Source organism: Liolophura sinensis, chromosome 1, assembly GCF_032854445.1.
Source record: "Liolophura sinensis isolate JHLJ2023 chromosome 1, CUHK_Ljap_v2, whole genome shotgun sequence".
Lineage (NCBI taxonomy): Eukaryota > Metazoa > Mollusca > Polyplacophora > Chitonida > Chitonidae > Liolophura > Liolophura sinensis.
Genome location: NC_088295.1, coordinates 17,875,828 through 17,893,575, shown reverse-complemented (window position 1 = coordinate 17,893,575; position 17,748 = coordinate 17,875,828). Strand labels below are relative to the sequence as shown.

General features: G+C 37.4%; 1 protein-coding gene across 6 annotated transcripts; it reads right to left on the bottom strand.

Annotated features, from left to right (window-relative positions):
• Positions 1-4,235: 4,235 nt before the first annotated feature.
• LOC135472876 (uncharacterized WD repeat-containing protein all2124-like) lies at positions 4,236-17,733 on the bottom strand. 6 transcript variants are annotated; one of them, XM_064752612.1, is made up of 10 exons: positions 17,589-17,631; positions 15,641-15,707; positions 11,778-11,888; positions 10,557-10,699; positions 10,026-10,206; positions 9,500-9,606; positions 8,355-8,501; positions 6,967-7,047; positions 6,359-6,568; positions 4,236-5,738 (listed from the first exon to the last, which is right to left on the bottom strand). In XM_064752612.1, exons 3-10 carry the CDS (start codon positions 11,830-11,832, stop codon positions 5,622-5,624), a joined length of 1,041 nt encoding a protein of 346 aa, XP_064608682.1. In that variant the 5' UTR covers positions 11,833-11,888; positions 15,641-15,707; positions 17,589-17,631; the 3' UTR covers positions 4,236-5,621. The 6 variants fall into 6 exon arrangements, with proteins under 6 accessions (XP_064608682.1, XP_064608656.1, XP_064608665.1 ...); XM_064752586.1 differs by lacking the exons at positions 15,641-15,707; positions 17,589-17,631 and adding an exon at positions 17,676-17,733; XM_064752595.1 differs by lacking the exons at positions 15,641-15,707; positions 17,589-17,631 and adding an exon at positions 17,672-17,700.
• Between the last annotated feature and the right edge of the window lie 15 nt (positions 17,734-17,748).

Genomic DNA, 17,748 nt, shown 5'->3' with positions numbered 1-17,748 from the left:
GCTTAAACTTAAGGTGTATTACTGACAAGTTACAGCCAACGTAAGCAATTCATTGCAAGTCGATCTTAAGCCGGGCGTAGATCAAGCTTGCGATTGGGAGCAATTGGAAGCAAATGGGAGCATTTGATCGGACACTGGTTTTAGTCAATCACAATTGCTGACTCAGTTGAACACGTTCTACTTTTCTGTCACTCACAACATCCAGTTGTACTCAGTTCTGTTGATATACGCGTGCTTGCATCCAGTTGGTCACAGTTGCTCCCAGTGATGCAGCATGTGGAGCATCATATGTATGAGTCAGCCTATGAAAATGGCGATCACAGTGGGCTGAGGAGGTGGAAAATAAGCTCGTCGATATGTGGAGGCTTAGTCGATGCTTGTACGACACCTCTTGCAAAGCACAGACAAAACATATGATGTACATGGGGAGTGTAATGAGGGCGAGGGCTATAATTAGAGCAAGGTATTCACTTTGTCTATCAACCGGCCCGGATAGCACAGTTGGTAGAGCGTCCGCTTCGGGACCGGTAGATCCAGGATCAATCCTTGGTCGAGTCACACCTAAGACTTTAAAAGAGGAAGTTGTAACTTCCTCGCTTGGCGTTCAGCATGAAGGGGATAGTGCAACGACTGGTTGACCCGTATCAGTATAATGGCTTGGGCGGGGCAGCTTACTTGCCTTCGGTAAGTCGTCTCAGTGAAGCAGCAATAGATAAAAGAGCGGTGGAAATCCGTCCTGCAACAAGGAGGCACATTACACGTGCATGCACCCTAATGATTCCTTCGTCGTCATATGACTGAAAAATTGTTGAGTACGACGTTAAACCCCAAGCACTCACTCAATTTGTCTATCCTTTCGTTGAATGTGGGGAATAAAGTGAAAAGGAGAAGTAAATGGACATGGAAATTTTCCAAGAAACCTTTCGAAATTTTGAAAGAAAACAACTTAAAGCTATATTAGACATTATATCAATTACATTCATGCATCATGTACAAGGGTCACATGACAGTCATGTTCCTCAGTATCTGCACTTAGTTGCTGCCAGTCGTAGCTCACCTACATGCAACGTAACTGAATCTGGTCAAATGTTGCTAATGATCGAAAGGTTTTGTCAAAGTTTTGGATATAAGTGCTACATGTAGGTCGACTGTGTCGAGGTGTACCCAGTTGCTTATGATCATAAGTTGACCTACACCCTGCTTAACACCTAATGCCAGAAAGGAGGAATGTGACATTTGTAATTTAAACTGTGACGAAGCCATACCTCTGACCTGATTGTTGTAGGCATTAATAGTGTTTTGAATGCATCAGCCATCAGGTTTCCTCCCACCATAATGCTGGCCCCCGTCGTATGAGCGAAATATTTTTGAGTATGGCGTAAAACTCCAATCAAATAAATAAATAAATCAGCCTTGAGAACACAGTAGTACATTGTATACGTACATGTATACATAAGTACATGTTGATAACTGGAAATTTTTTGCTAAAAAAAGCAAATAGATGGATTGTCTTAAATACACTTCTCACACATTGAAAGCATGGCAGCAGTTTCTGCTTTAAAATCAGTGCTTGGTGTAATTTTAAGTTTTGTAAATTCAAAACTAAATGTAGTAATATATCTACTTCATACTTGTAAGCCTTACACATGGGACTGTGAATGGCTTCACCTCATTTTCAACACTGAAACTGTTAATGCGAGGCATTTAATGTACAGTTAGATGGGAAGTCTGATATCTGGGGACATTGATCAGGTATCATTTGGAACAGTGTGTTGTGAAGTCTTCCAGAATATGTCCCTTCCCCCATTCCCCAGTGCCTCTCAGCAGTGGTCAACACGTGAGATTGGGTGATCATTGTGTGAACATCTGAAACTGAAGTCACTGGTGCAAGATGTCTTGCATGAAAAGTTGACTTTTTCAAACCAAACGTGTTCTTATTTTGTTGCAAATAGCATATGCTTCCATAGATCTAGAATGTCAAATAGGATAGCTACTGTTGGATACATAATCATGACAATGGAATATCATAAGAGTCTACCTACTTTGATTTTTTTTTTTTTTTTTTTGATTGGTGTTTTACGCCGTACTCAAGAATATTTCACTTATACGACGGCGGCCAGCATTATGGTGGGTGGAAACCGGGCACAGCCCGGGGGAAACCCACGACCATCCGCAGGTTGCTGGCAGACCTTCCCACTTACGGCCGGAGAGGAAGCCAGCATGAACTGGACTTGAACTCACAGCGACCGCATTGGTGAGAGGCTCCTGGGTCATTACGCTGCGCTAGCGCGCTAACCGACTGAGCCACGGAGGCCCCTACCTACTTTGAGTCATCCTTTATAAGACTACATGCGATTATGACAGTTGCAACATTTCTGTGTCTGATTCACACCCTTCACTTGATCAAGGGGAAAACTTGGCAGTACAAATTCTGTAATACGGACCTACATGCACATGATGTATATACTGTGATTTGATATGGGGACTAAAATAAAATGATAAGCCAGAGTGGATTATGATTACTAGACATAGCAGAAACATTTATTATGTAATGGTACTGATAAAGTGAAGCAATATTTTAAAACCACATTTGTTGTAATTTAAATGTGATAAGTACAAGTATATAATATGTGTGAGAAGAGTTCCAGGCCAGCTCCCACTGTGTGCAGATTCTTTCACTGCCTCTATCTTGGTGAAGTCAGCCTACATGTAGGTTATCACAGCCAAGGAGAGATCATGAACCATGTTGGTAAATTGCAACAAATATATTTTTGACACATCTGTAACAAACACTTCAAAAGCATTTAACTCAAACAAGGCTGAGTGTGGACAGGTAAAATATCATGGACAGGACAATTCAGATCTTTGCAGCTGAATGAACCATTGATCACTATCGACTCGTCCATTGTATAGTGCCATGTATATTAGGCATAACTGTGATGAAGTGGTGCTTTGAATACACTAACTTATAGAGTTTGATGATAATCACAAATTGAATGCTTCAGGTAACTGACATTATTGTGAATCTTGCTTAATTATTTAAATGGTAACAAAAGTTTTGTTGCATGTATCATTTGGGATTTAAGTAATTCATATCCTGGTATCTCGTCTTGTTTTTTTTTTTTTACTTTTTTTTTTCTTTAACGAATTTGGTTTAACTTTTCTTCCAATTTTGTGTTAATTACAGCATCATGTTTTCTGTCAGGTATTTATATTGCAAAGTGTAAAATAAAAAGTATTTTTCATAACACCTGCGTTTCTTTGTTATTGTGCCAGGTTATGGTGTGGGATTATTTATAATGTCAATACCTTCATTCCCTCTGCCATTGTCAAAGGTTTACGAATAAAGCGCACAATAAAAACACAAAACACTTTTGTTTCAATCTGAAAAGAGTACATATATTTGTAATCAACAAATACCATTAAACTTTCATCACAAAATTAAAATCATGTAGTGGTACAAGAGAACTGTAAAGCAACACCTGTTAATATTGTTTCATGCATGCCTGCATCAAAAACACTGGATGGATATACCGGGTACACATGTTTAGTGGTAATACTTTATGTGAAGCAGTTAATGTTGACATGAAATATTAAAAAATAATGAGGGACGTGATTAGAAGGATCCGCCTAATAGCAGTCTTCCATGGCGCAACTGAAGCACAATATTCCACAGATGTATATCACAGTTTACTGCTGCTATCAAGCTTCTGGAAAGCCAAAAAGGCACTTCACTCCACCACAGTAAAAGCTATTGGTAAATCAGCTGTGGGAAGTAAACAATTCTCCTGAGTAGGAACATATTGAATGACTGGGAAAATATAACACTGCAAAATGACCAGTTTTAATTCACTGTGTTGCACTATCAAATGTACATGTGTGCCTATTCTGCCTAACAGGTGCTGTTTAATTGGATAATTACTTAGCAAAGTACATGAACTGACAACCCTTGTAATCCTGAGCTTCACTGCCAGCTGGACACAAGTATTAGAGGCAGACATTCAGTGTGCAGATGACTAGCTTTCCATACAGGGACAGTTGTTCAGAAGTGTATTAATGTTAACCAAGCTTAAATTTTAATACCACTCCCATCCTGATACAAATTAAATGGCACTTAAGTTCAGACTATACAACTGGGCTCTGGGGATGTACTTTTAGTGCTATTTAGTAGTATTAAGTAGCAGTACTGTTTAGAAAGCACAACTATTCATGAAAGTCTTGACACACACATCCTCAATAAAACCACAGTGCTTTGCAAAAGCCTGTATACGCTGAGTACTTTTACACTATACCAAGGAAAATGCATGTGAAAGAACATATAAAAGGCAATTGCAGAAGATAATACTGATATAAGCTGTAAAAAAAAAAAAGACCATGTCATCAATCACAAGAATAATTTCACCAAAATACTGAAAAGACTTTAATGGGTACATGTTAAGAAACTGTATCATAACACAGTGTAATATTTTATTATTATGTTACAAAATAGATCTGCATAAAATGATGAAATATATCATATATACATGTACATGCTTATGTGCAGTTTCACCACAATGTATTTGGGAATGTCTTAAAGGAGAAGAAAATTTAAATATCAAAGAAATACCACTGAAAAGAGTATGCATTTCCTCGCAGGTATGTACCATAAAAAAAATCTAACATGTACCTCAAGTTAATAAATTATAAATAAAGTCCACACCAAAATTCGCTGTGGGCGACTCCATTTTGCTTGAGAACTAGTCCTGAAGTCTTCTGTGTTAGGCAGAGGATTGCTGTCAAAAACCGTCGAAGTGCAGGTCGTACATTTCCCGTAGAACTCTCCTTCCCAGAAGGAAAGCAAACAGTACAGTTCGCTTTCCGCTTGACAATCGGGAAACATGAATGTTGAACGTAGGTTCCGAGTTCACACAAACAAGCCTGCAGCTTTAATGACTCTCATTGGCTGAGAGGCAACACACCCCCAGCATAAATTTTACAGGGTGTTAAAGATGGAGGATGCCATGAACTCAGCGATTTATGCCAGCTTTGCTGTTTTCAGACTTTGTGTGTATGGCGAGGAAAAATCGCAAAATTATCCAGCAGGCACCACCAGATAGAAAAAAATGTGCTCTTTTCAGCCTATAGTGTCATTGTTTTAAGTTTTCTTCTCCTTTAACATTGGATGCTTAGATACTTACAATGATTTTTATGCTGTATATCTTTCCTGATAAATCTGGACTGTTTACGTGTGATTTGAGCAGGGTTATAAATGACACCTAAATATACAGGTGCAACTGTATCAAGGCCAAAAGAAAAAACAAACACATGTAAATGCAAAAACAAAGGATAATAAAAACGATTCAAGTTTGAGTGTTAGACAAAGGGATACAATGCATTTCAGGGAATGGACGGAATATCAAATGCCAGGAAACATCATTATTATAGCACACCTTTTTTTTAAATGAGTCAATTCACAAGAATTAGAAAGATCAACAGGTCAGAAGATGTTTTATCCTAAATGATAAACGCAAATATTTTTACAGACATAGAAAAATAGAATCACTTGGAAATGATGTCATAAACCAACAAAGTGGCAAAATCTTAAGCCAGAATCCTGTTTTAAGTAAGGTGTAGAGAGCCGCTCAACATATCGCTCCAATTTTGATGACGCGGTCAGTGCCAGCCAGTGCAAACAATCGCCCTCCTTTAGTGCTGTCTAATGCTATCACTGGATGCTCCATCCCGATACCACCTAAGCACTGCAATGGAGGTTGACTTGTTATATGAATGGAGTTGACTTGTTATATGAACGCTTGAAATTGGACATGAAACTCACAAAATGGAGAACAATGTTATTTTTCTGAAAAAAAGAATAGATAGGAGCAGACACGTCAGGAATTGGAAGAAGCCAATCTCTTTCCAATTCTGAACGGCTTCCTTTCCAGAAGCAAATAATGTTTTGTTTGCTCTGATTTGAAAATTGTTTCTATTTTGTTTCACACTGCTTCAGTTATACAGACCATCATCATAAGATGAATGTTTTTGAATTTCACTTTCCTGTTTGAGTTAATATATCATATCACTATTTTGACTGATTGGTGTAGAATTTTTCATCTTTATCACTGCGGTCAGGTTTGTTGGTGGAGGAAACAAGAGCGCCAGAAGTAAACTGCTACCTTTCAACAGGAAACTGACAAACCTCCTGACTTTAATAGCTGAAGCATCAAGAGCTGGGATTAACCATGCGACCTTATTGGTGAAGGGTATGACGGTCACTGTGAGCCAGTGTTTTAACCTTCTAAACCAGGGACGGCCACCCACTATTTTGAATAGTGCGCTAGGGGTATTACTGTGACACTGACATTTAACCAACACTTACCTCTCCTGTCTCTGTGTTAACAGCTTGCACTGAATTTGTGCCACTGCCTCCTGCTAAAACCACATTATTATCACAGAACTGAGCACAGTAGAGGAATTCTCCTGTAGCACTGCTTGGAAATGGCACATTTTTCTGCAGCTTTCCTTCAGTGTAGCCCCAGAGCTGCAGAGCATTGTGACCTACCCAGGAACCAGTGAGGATCTCATACCCCTGACAACAACAATCAATTGGCTCAGTAAGCATCACAGAAAAATATATATACCTAGGCTCCTTCTTTCAATTTTTCACTCATTTACACTTTTCTGGTTTAATCACCATTCTATCCATGGTAAAAAAAACATGTGGTTGCATGCAGCTGTATAGAATAAATTAACACAAAAGTATTTAGTATTATTTAGTATTCATTCTGATGTCAAAGCTTCATGAGGGTTCAATCTCAGGACTATTGAACTAACACCCTGGCAAGAGTAATACGTGTACATCATGGAGGCAGTAATGTGTTGATAGCTGGATATGAACTTGTGATACGAACAGTTTATTAGAAGAGGCCATAGCTCATGAGCCCTGTTTCCTTATATCACACAACACATATACATTGTACCACATACTTTAAGATCCAAACTGTCTCCGCATATATGAGGTCCAAAGATCACACGCTTCACTCCGTCATTTGACCGTGAGTCCCAGATCTACAAAGTAACATTTAAGGTTGTTCCCAATACTGAAAACTAAACAATATTTGATTTGATTCATTTGCCTGTTTATAAAGCCAAACTTAAGAATTTTTCACTAATATAAAGACACCTTTGGCGAGTTACTGACCGTAAACCACCGACAAGTTACTCTCCGCACCAACCTATGGCCAGGCACTGACAAATTTTTCCACTGTCGTGCAGGCCATTCTGGTGAACAGCCACACTAGCACCGCTCACTGTCACCAAGGCACCACACAAAGAGAACTGAAGAATCTACAAATCTGCAGTTCAGGGCAGAGTTTGAACCCATATTCAATGGTTCCTGGTGACTGAAAGGCAAGCACCTCAACTACTCTGCCTCTACCCACTCCCAAAACCATCTTCTGAGTGTTAAATACGATCAGCTGCATTTTATCAAAACCATGAAGGTAATAACACCTGGGATGTGACTGAAAGATGGAAGTGTATTTTATCCTACAGATGTACATCTGTTCAGTATTAAATCATTTGTATTAAAACATTTAAAAATGATCAACTGCATTACCCTTTTTACATTTGAATAAGTCAAATGTAACCTTAGTGAGAAAGTGAGTGAAATGTCACACTATACATGTATGAGTGGAAGCTGGCATAAAGTGATATTGGTATAGCCTTACAAGAAGAACATGGGCAAAGTTTCTAGAATCTTTGACCATCATAATGTGCCAAAGGAAGGGAAAATAAAACCAGTCCAGCAGCTTGTAACCTGCAAAATTTTTAGAGAGAGTGAGTGAGTGCTTGGGGTTTAACATCGTACTCAACAATTTTTCAGTCATATGACAATGAAGGAATCCTTAGGGTGCATGTACGTGTAATGTGCCTCCTTGTAGCAGGACGGATTTCCACCGCTCTTTTTATCTAGTGCTGCTTCACTGAGACGACTTACCGAAGGCAAGTAAGCCGCCCCGCCCGAGCCATTATACTGATACGGGTCAACCAGTCATTGCACTATCCCCTTCATGCTGAACGCTGAATGAAGAAGTTACAACTTCCTCTTTTAAAGTCTTAGGTGTGACTCGATCAAGGATTGATCCTGGATCTACCGGTCCCGAAGCGAACACTCTACCAACTGTGCTATCCGGGCCGGTGCAAAATTTTTAGACATATATTAAGAGTCATATTCCTTACAAACATCACTTAAAAACTTGAATGAATGTATACAATGCATTTTTTAAATTAGAATAAAACATTCCAGCCATTTTTCACAGCAACTGAACCCCTGATATTAGCATTCTCACTTTATTGCAGTCATTATTAATTACCTTTAAGTGGTTTTCCCAGCCTCCTGTGACAAAGATATCATCATTCATTGGGTGATATTTCAAGGCAAACACCCTCATGGCATTGGCAGAAGACTGTACCTCGTCAGGCACTGTCTTTGCATTGTATCCTTCATATGTTTTTGTCATCTGTGGAAAGCAGAATTTATTATCATGTATCACTGTATATGTGCTATTTAATGAGCTCTCCTGTTAACCAGTATGGTAATTAATATATATTACACCAAAATGAAATAATTATTGTGATTATACCTCACGTAAATTTATCATTCCTCCATTGGATAATATCACGTCAGGTAGGATTCAGCATTTCATGATGTTGCACGCTGTGACGTTATTAAAGAAACAAATGCAATGAAGCATGCTTAAACATCCTACATCACAATTATTTTTGGTCACATCTTTGATAGTCTCCCCTTTGTGCTGTATTATGTTATACCTGCTGTCTACTTTGAGAGTCGATGTTTCGACAATTATTATTTCATCCAGAATCTGTTAACAGGACAGATCCATCTCGGTTCAAAGTGTTGAGCGCTGATGATTTGCAGCATGTATTAGACGCAAAAGACAGCAAGAATACAAAAAAGGCCACAGATGCTGCTCTGAGATGTTTTTCACAGTTTCAGAAAGAGACGGGCAGAGTTTGTCTTAGCCAGCTAAGTGTTAAGGCTTTTGACGATCGACTCTCCAAATTCTACTCTGGTGCTAGAAAGCAAAATGGTAAGAAATACAAGAAATCATCTTTAACGTCTTTGAGATTTGGTCTAGCACGCCATGTACAGAGTGTGTATAAAATTGACATTATCCATAACCCAAGATTCAACCACAGTAATGATGTCATTAAAGCCATTGTAGTGGAACTGAAACATAAGGGGCTTGGTTAGGTTTCCCATCACAGAAAAATCCGCTCTAAGAACCTGAAGATGTCCTCCAGCCAAACATTAAATACTGATTGACCAAACAACTAAACAACACGTGGTTCAATGTCATGTTTTTCACATGACACAGAAGGAGAGAAAACTTGAGGTCTATGAAGAACTCAACACTCACCATCAGCACGGACTCAACTGAATTATGTAATTAACTATAAAGAAAAAAACTGAATAATAACAATGAAACAGACTGACCTGTAGTGTCTTTGTATCATACAGTCTAACGGCCAAATCCTTCCCAGCAGTGGCAAAATCAAAACCATCCAGACTGAAGTCTAGACAGTTTATTTCATTTCCCTTCTCTGAAACAGTCAACAAAGACAGGAAATAAGACAATAGTTTATTATTTATTTAACTGATGAAGTTCCCTCTAGATCACTTGTCTTCTAAGAACGTGCCGTATGCCACAGGTGGGAAAATTCATCAGTGACTCACCAAAGGTAGATGGTTTAAACAAGGCACTTATTTAAAGCCAGTTTCCTCCATCCATAAAACTGTCCACCATTGTATAAATGTAAAAGAAAACTTCTTGAGTATGGCATTAAACAACAATCAATGAATGAAACATGACTCTGCCAGGTTTTGAAAGTTTATATGGACAAAGCATTCTGTACTTCAGGGCTTGGGAAGTTTGGTTTCTGAAAGATGATTTATACAAAGCTAAACTAGCCCTGATGTCAGAATTACACAGACAATTTACGATGACTGGTCTTCGTCTTACCATTGATAATTTCTTGACATGATCCATCTTTAATGTTGCATGAGTATACCATTCCTTCAGATGTTGTGGCGAAGAACAAATCTGGGTTCTTTGGGTTGAAACGTATACACATGACTTGGTAGCCTCCATATCTGGACTTGCGTAACTCTTTGACAAGTTCACCTGTTAAAGGGTTCCTTAGCTGAAAACATCACCAATAATCAATTCCAGTTTTATAACTTCAAGTTCAACTGTTTAAAAAACACAAACATATTGATGCCAATGCTCTAGCTCTATTTATGCCACATCAGTTTTGTTTTCTGCATGAACTTTACAGCCAGTTTGCTAAAAATTTGCTAACAAAGATGTCACTGAATATCACTTAATACTGGCTGAAGGCCAGACACACAAAACATTAATGATATTCTTTGCATACCAAACTGCCAAGTTAAAAACACCACATAATCATTTATTCAAAACAAATTATTCAAATTTCAACTTATTACATGTATCTAGGATCTCGGCCACACAGAAAAATGCTGCATGACTTACCTCCACAGCTCCATTTCCGTAACCTATTGCCAGCAATTCCCCATCGTATGAAAACTGAAGACTAAATACACCTTGTTTCTCATCTAAAATTTTTATCTGATTAATTTCTTGGACTTTCTCAAATTTGTCCGGCCAGGACTTTCCTGAAATGAAAACAAAACACTTTAAAAGCCTCTGTATGCATATCTGGCATGGTTTTATATCTTTCATACCATGGTCTATCACTGTGGTTACAATTTTGAAATAGTATCTGTTTGTATAACACAACCGACTATTCAGTATGCCATTCTTTGTGGAAGACTCGTAAACTTGTAAACATTTCCAGTTTCTACACTGTACATATATATTAATTTCTCCTTGAATGCTGTCTTGCTGTCACTCTTGATACATGTTGCAGAACTTCAGTTAGCAAAAACAGACAATCAACGCTGAATCTGGGCCACCAAGAGCATGTCGGAAAGATGTGCATGCATGCACACATTTCATCATTTAATTTATAGTTTAAGAACTTTATGACTTATCCAATGTCAGCTTCTAAACTGACATTGGATGTCAGGGATTCTAAACAACGTTTGAATGCATGGTATGTGCGCAGTGTTAGCCTCATACAGCACCAATCAATACTCACTGAGAAACAAACATGTGTTTTGTTTCTCGAGTTATTCATACAGGACTTGTTTAAGCATTTCCACCTTAATAGCACTGGAAAGGGAAAATATATGGCCACTATACATGCTAAAAAACTCTCTTCAGTACAATACAGAAAAAAAGAATGGGCAGTTTAGCCTAATATAAAGCCTAACATGCCACCTGCACCAGTTTGTTCTAAACACATATATTAAAGATCTACCAGATCATCACAAAAGTTATAACCAAAAAAAACAGAAAGCTGAATCATGTCACTATGGACCATTACACTTCCTCCTCAAATGCACTGTTTTGTATGATTATAAAGATTTACTTCAAACACTAATTCCACAAAATCATTTCAGGCATGAATTTCTGAATTCTTCTCAACTGGGGACCCATAAAATCAATTTGCAATATGTAACATTTAGATCTACAAAAATTCCTTGCTTGGCTCAAATCAACTTGACTTCTTTTACCCCTTGCTGTTACAATAATTGCCATTACTGTTAAAATTGCCTTCTTACTTATATAGAAAAAAGTATGCTGGATGAGCATAAAATATGGTTTCTAGCTGTGATCTCCACCACTTACCTTCATCAATTGCCTTCCCAGCTTGAATGGCTGATTCCAGTCTCCTGCGTGACATTCTAACTCTGTGGACTTCTGCACATCAACTGCTACAGCAGGCAATCATCACTCAACCTATAACACAGAAACAATCAATGGTATTGATCCTTTACCTTGGGAAACAGCATTTTTCCGGTTACAGATCAATTAGTAGTTAATAATTATACGACAATGTACCTCACTAGCGTTCTAATCAGTTATCGGGTATTAAGACTACAGTACTCAGTGCACAAAGAGGTAGAATTGCAAGTACGTTCTACATGATGTTAGCCTGACAACAGTGAACAATAAGTAGTGCATGCATGCACTGAGGTCAGGTCCAAGCCTTTGGTTAATAGAGTGTACGCATGGAAAATGATTGTGTCTTTACAAATGCACAGGTATTTGTGTCAACAGAATTTCCCATGTGCCTAAGCAGACACTCACAACATACATGTACAACCTTAACCTACTTTTGTACATGTACAAACTCACAGTCTGTGTGTTGCTAGCTACAATTTCATACCTCGACCTGCACGTTTGCTGTTTGTTTGGTTAGAGTAAATTAACTCACAGTTCCTTCACTTCTTTATAGGCTCCTCAATACTCACATAGGAGATGGTTTACATGCATGAACATGCATTTAGACTAATACACCTGACATGCTCTGTTCCCATTAATTGTAAGACACAATACCTTTTGTTATAACTATCATTCAGATCTATATGGATTACGATTCTGCACAAATTATACACCAAAAATGTTCTAAAATTAAAGAAATATACAAAGGAATATCTGCAAACTGTAAGCAATTAGCATGTCTAATGAACCAGAAAAAGTAAGGAGGATAAAATGGGTCTTAAATGGCTTACACACAAGTAACAGCACGCACAGTTACTCTGCACACATCAACCACAAAGTTTATTTTTGTACACGCCAAGAGCCAAGGAATTTTAGTTTATTCTTATCAAGAGTTCAGGCCACTGCAAATCCAATGACCCCAGATTATCAGCAGAGTGAAGAGATTAATGTAAGGATAAGCTTGCATACAACAAAAATAAATTACATGTTGTATTACATGCTGGGCAACACTTCATGTGGCTTGCCTAAAATGGGAAAATGGCCAAGGCAAGCAACAGCATTGGGATCTGCTTCATGAAGCAGTTTCTGGCATAAGCTATGTATTGAAGTTGAATCAAAACTAACCCTTGGAATAAAGGAGTTTACTTGACTGTCATGTAGCTTAAATTTTAATTTTATTGAATAACTTTGGTTTTTTATTTTTCTTATTTACTTCTACTTATTTACAAATAAAATGTAGTGCATGTAAAAGAGTTTTCTTCCATACATGTCATTCTTTGCTAATTCTATTATCATCTGTTCAGCACATTAATTGTCTCACACTACCTTTAAAAAAGATACTACCCAAAATTTATTAACTGTTTTCAGAATACATGTATAATGGTAAAAAAAAACAACTAAAATTTGTAAGCACTGTACATAATGCGACTGAAATTGCTAGCCAGAAAGTAGAAATATTTCAAATTCAGTGTCAAGCATGTAATGTATTGTACTGTGTTGAAAAGTTTAAAACAGCAATTTTTATTATCAACAACTTACACCCACAAGCACCCACACGTAACATCTTGCCTTTGGTAAGACTATAATTTGCCCATAACAGTTATAGTTATTATGAAAGCTGCGTAAATGTTTATGAATATTTGATTTTTTCATACATGCTGGCATCAAAATCTTTGATATTTTGAGCTCTTCAATGTGATAACCCTGTCAAAAACTGAGGTCATCAAATATGATCTAAAGGTGTAAAATGTATTAGATTCCATTAAAAATAGGGGGACCTCCATGGCTCAGTTGGTTAGCGAAGCGTAATGACCCAGGAGTCTGTTACCAATGTGAGTTCAAGTCCAGCTCATGCTGGCTTCCTCTCTGGCTGTACGTGGGAAGGTCTGTCAGCAACCTGCCGATGGTCATGGATTTCTTCCCACCATAATGCTGACCGCCGTCGTATAAATGAAATATTCTTGAGTACGGCGTAAAAACACCAATCAAATAAATAAATCAATCAATTAAATTTATAATAGTGTACGTATATTGAAGTACACGTGTATAAATATATTTTTGTGTCTCAAATTATGAATATTTACATGGTCATCTCTTTGATGACCTTAGTCTGAGATGGCTCTGATGTCAGGTTTGACAACAATTTTGTTCAACCCAGGATGGCCCCAAACAATCTCAGAGCATGCTCCATTTAAAAATCTGATGCAGTTATCTGTCAAGGAACATCCCATAAAGTGTGTGCAAACTTCAGAGCGTAAAGACGTATTTGATGGGTAATTTTTATCTCAAACCCTGCGAGAAACTGTAACAGCAACTGCATCAGGTTTTTAAATTGAGCGTGCTCTGAAGTTGGTTTGTGGCCATCCTTGGCTGAACAAAATCTCTGCCAAACCCAACATCAGAATATTTATTTCTTTACTTATTTGACTGGTGTTTTACGCCATCCTCAAGAATATTTCAATTATATAACGGTGGCCAGGATTATGGTGGGAGGAAACTTGGCAGATCCCAGGGAAAACCCAATGCCATCTGCAGGTTGCTGACAGACCTATCCACGTACAGCTGGAGAGGAAGCCAGCATAAGCTGGACTTTAACTCACAGTGACAGCTATGCTGAGAGGCTCCTTGGTCACCGCCTCGCGCTGACATGCTATAACCACGGTCATTATGTCAGAGTGATCGCTGACAATGATGAGCTGGCCTTGATTAGAGGTCATCATTCTAATTTTCAGGTCTTCAAAATGAACCAATAACCAAACATTTTGAACCATTACATGTACATGATGCCAATATTTACTACAGTATTTTGAATTTAATGGTTTTTATTTAAATGGTGACATTAAGTTCCTAGTGAAACCTTCAAACAGTTCCTTCAAAATGAGATAAATACATGTACATCAATATTACATCCTGTACAGACATCCTCAAACATAAAAAAAATCTTGATTGATTACTATTGAAAACTCATTGAGTTTAAATAACTCACAACACAAATGAGGCTGCACTGAATTTATTTTGGCTCTACAGCGGCTGGAATTTGAAATAAACAAATTACCCAATTCCAGTGAACTTGAAATTTCATTTTCAGAAGACAACAAAAATATAACCAAAAATATTTCAGAAGTGTTGTCCATACAAACCTTTCTTATAACGTGCTTGGTAACTCAATAAATCATCTTTGATCTGAAATTTTTATAAGGCCATGAGATACGCCATTTTAGAGAAACCAGAAATATGATATCACATCATCCATACCCTAAGCTCTTCAGACAAGGCACTCCTTTGCCGTGAGAAGAATGACCTCACTAACTATTAACAACCACAGGCCACGCATTGTTATCTCCACTTTGTTGTTGAAAATGGCTTTAAAGTATATCAGAATTGTCTCGTAATCAGAACTTTGAAGGAAAACAGCTGATTTAGCACTGCTTCTACATGGTAAAATGGTGAACTAGGAATGGGTGAAGTCAAAGCGGAACAGATGCCTACTCAGGAGGTAGAAATATCTCACCCTTAAATGATTTTCCTAATAAAAAGTGACGTTTTTGAACTTTAAATGTGACTATTTACCGTAACATATACAGGTATACATGTAATGTAGTGTTGTCTTTTGTTTTAAACAGGAAAACTCATTTATAGATCCAGGAAATCAACACTTGGAAACCTCACAAGATTTATATCGAATAGCTATAGCGCATGTACATATGTATTACAGTAAGGCTTAGTAAACCAAAATGATTTTGCAGAATCGATGTGTGTTACTCAACTGAGCAAGGTGCTGTGATCAAATTCCTTCAGACTATTCCTAGCTCCTGCTGCCTTAGGCTCCACTGCCTAAATGTATGTACGAGCATATGATTCGAGACATCACTTGTACACTTCTCATATGTAATGGATTATTGATCACAATATTTGTTGTAGTGCCTGCACTTTAAGCTTGATCCTTTATTTGATAACTGGTGTTAATGGAAATGTCAGCAGGCTTCTATCAACCTGCCAAACTGTTTTGTAGCTTGCGACTGATGATTGTCAATATGGCTGGTAGATATACATGAGCATGGCTTGTATTATTGTCTGTTCTACTTATACATTAGCAATGCTAGTAAAATAAACTTAAAACAAAATAGTTGAACTTTAAAGGTTTCTAGTTTTGAAAATGAAATTTATCTGAGTAAATACATGGGCATGGTTGTATTACATTTTCCCATCATTCTGTACACGAGGAATGTCGTGATGTCAAAGCAACCCCCATTCTTTCACCAGATCATCAATGACAAAAACTTATATTTTTGTAACATGAATAACGGGCACTATCATTGGTGTTACGACGTTCTAAAATCAAAGAGAGATAAGTGATGTACATTTTGCATACAATGTTACATTGGACAATTGTAAATATTTATACTAAAAATATTTAATGAATTATTTTGACCAAGAAAGCTTCCACAAGCATATACAATATCAGAAGAAGCCTGCTGATAACAACTTAATTTGCATAGACCTTGTCCTTCAAATTATTATTATATATTCTGCAGTTTCTTCAAAGGAGCATACCGCCGAAAGAAATTCAGAATTATTGAAATTGGTTCAGCTAAACACAAAAATGAGTTGCATTTCACTCATAACTAAACCTCCTGGACCTATATTTTCAGAAAAATGTCAATGAAGAAAATGATAGAGAGAAATCCATCAATGGTCTAAAGAGTCTGCCCAACAAGATATAATATGTAAATGAGGCAGCGCAAAAATTTCCACAATGCTCCATTGCTCATGGATCGCACCTGACAAAATTATGATACATGAAAAGCAAATTATAAGTCTAGTAAACGAAACATTCTTCCTTCAAGTTCCTGTCAATAATGTGTTATAAAGCATTCGTAATCCCCAAAGATCGGTACGGCAGAACTGCAGTTATATAGTAGGCCACACAATGACAACATAATACCATGTCTGGACTACTGAATTTGAAGTTTGCTGAACATCTCCTGTTGTCTAGACAACAAGCTGAAGGGGAGGAAACCAAGTCAAAAAAGTCATTCTTCGGCGATGTTTTTAAATATAGCAACTTGAGTGAGTGGATGGTCAAAGAGAAACCCCATTAAAAACAGATCATTTGATTGTTCATTCAAATTCAGCTACATGCCTGTAGACATCTGGAAGTCTCAATTTTATGTACATTCATAATTAATGTTGAGTGCACTCATTTCAAAATTAGAAAATATGCCTTCAGCTAAATGTCTTTCTGTGATATGTTATTCTTTCAGTACTCGAATAATATGTCACTGAAGTGATGTTTCCAAATAAATTTTTATAAAAATTGTGGGCTCTGTCAGAGTCAATCATAAAGTCGGAATGACAACCCATATGAGTTCTTATCTACCTGTAGTCCAATCTACTCTCTCAACAGTCATGACACTGGCAGTACGTGATAAACAAAACTTACAATGTAATTAAGTTTATTCGGAGTGTCTTTGTTCGGTGTTTATTTGTGGATCAAGAAAATTTAACATCAAGAAAGTTCAGACTAAAACTGCACACAGTACCAGGAAATAAAAAAAGTCGTTCATAAATATAAAGAAAACACTTCCATATGGCTACAGATAAAAAAAAAACTTCGTTCTTGTGATTGTTGTATCGTCAGTCAACAGTTTGATTATCTATTTAAATCTCTCTGAGAAAGTCATTCTTCTGTGCACAGTGACAGCTTATCCGTACATAGCCTTTGTTACATCAAGTATATCAAACTAGGATTGAAAATTGATCCTCCCTGTGTCAACTGCCTTTCGCGAACAAATAACCTACAACCGATGATCCTCTTCTTTCAACTTTGAAGCAGACGAAAATTCCCACACAACTTCGGCTTCCGGCCAATGAG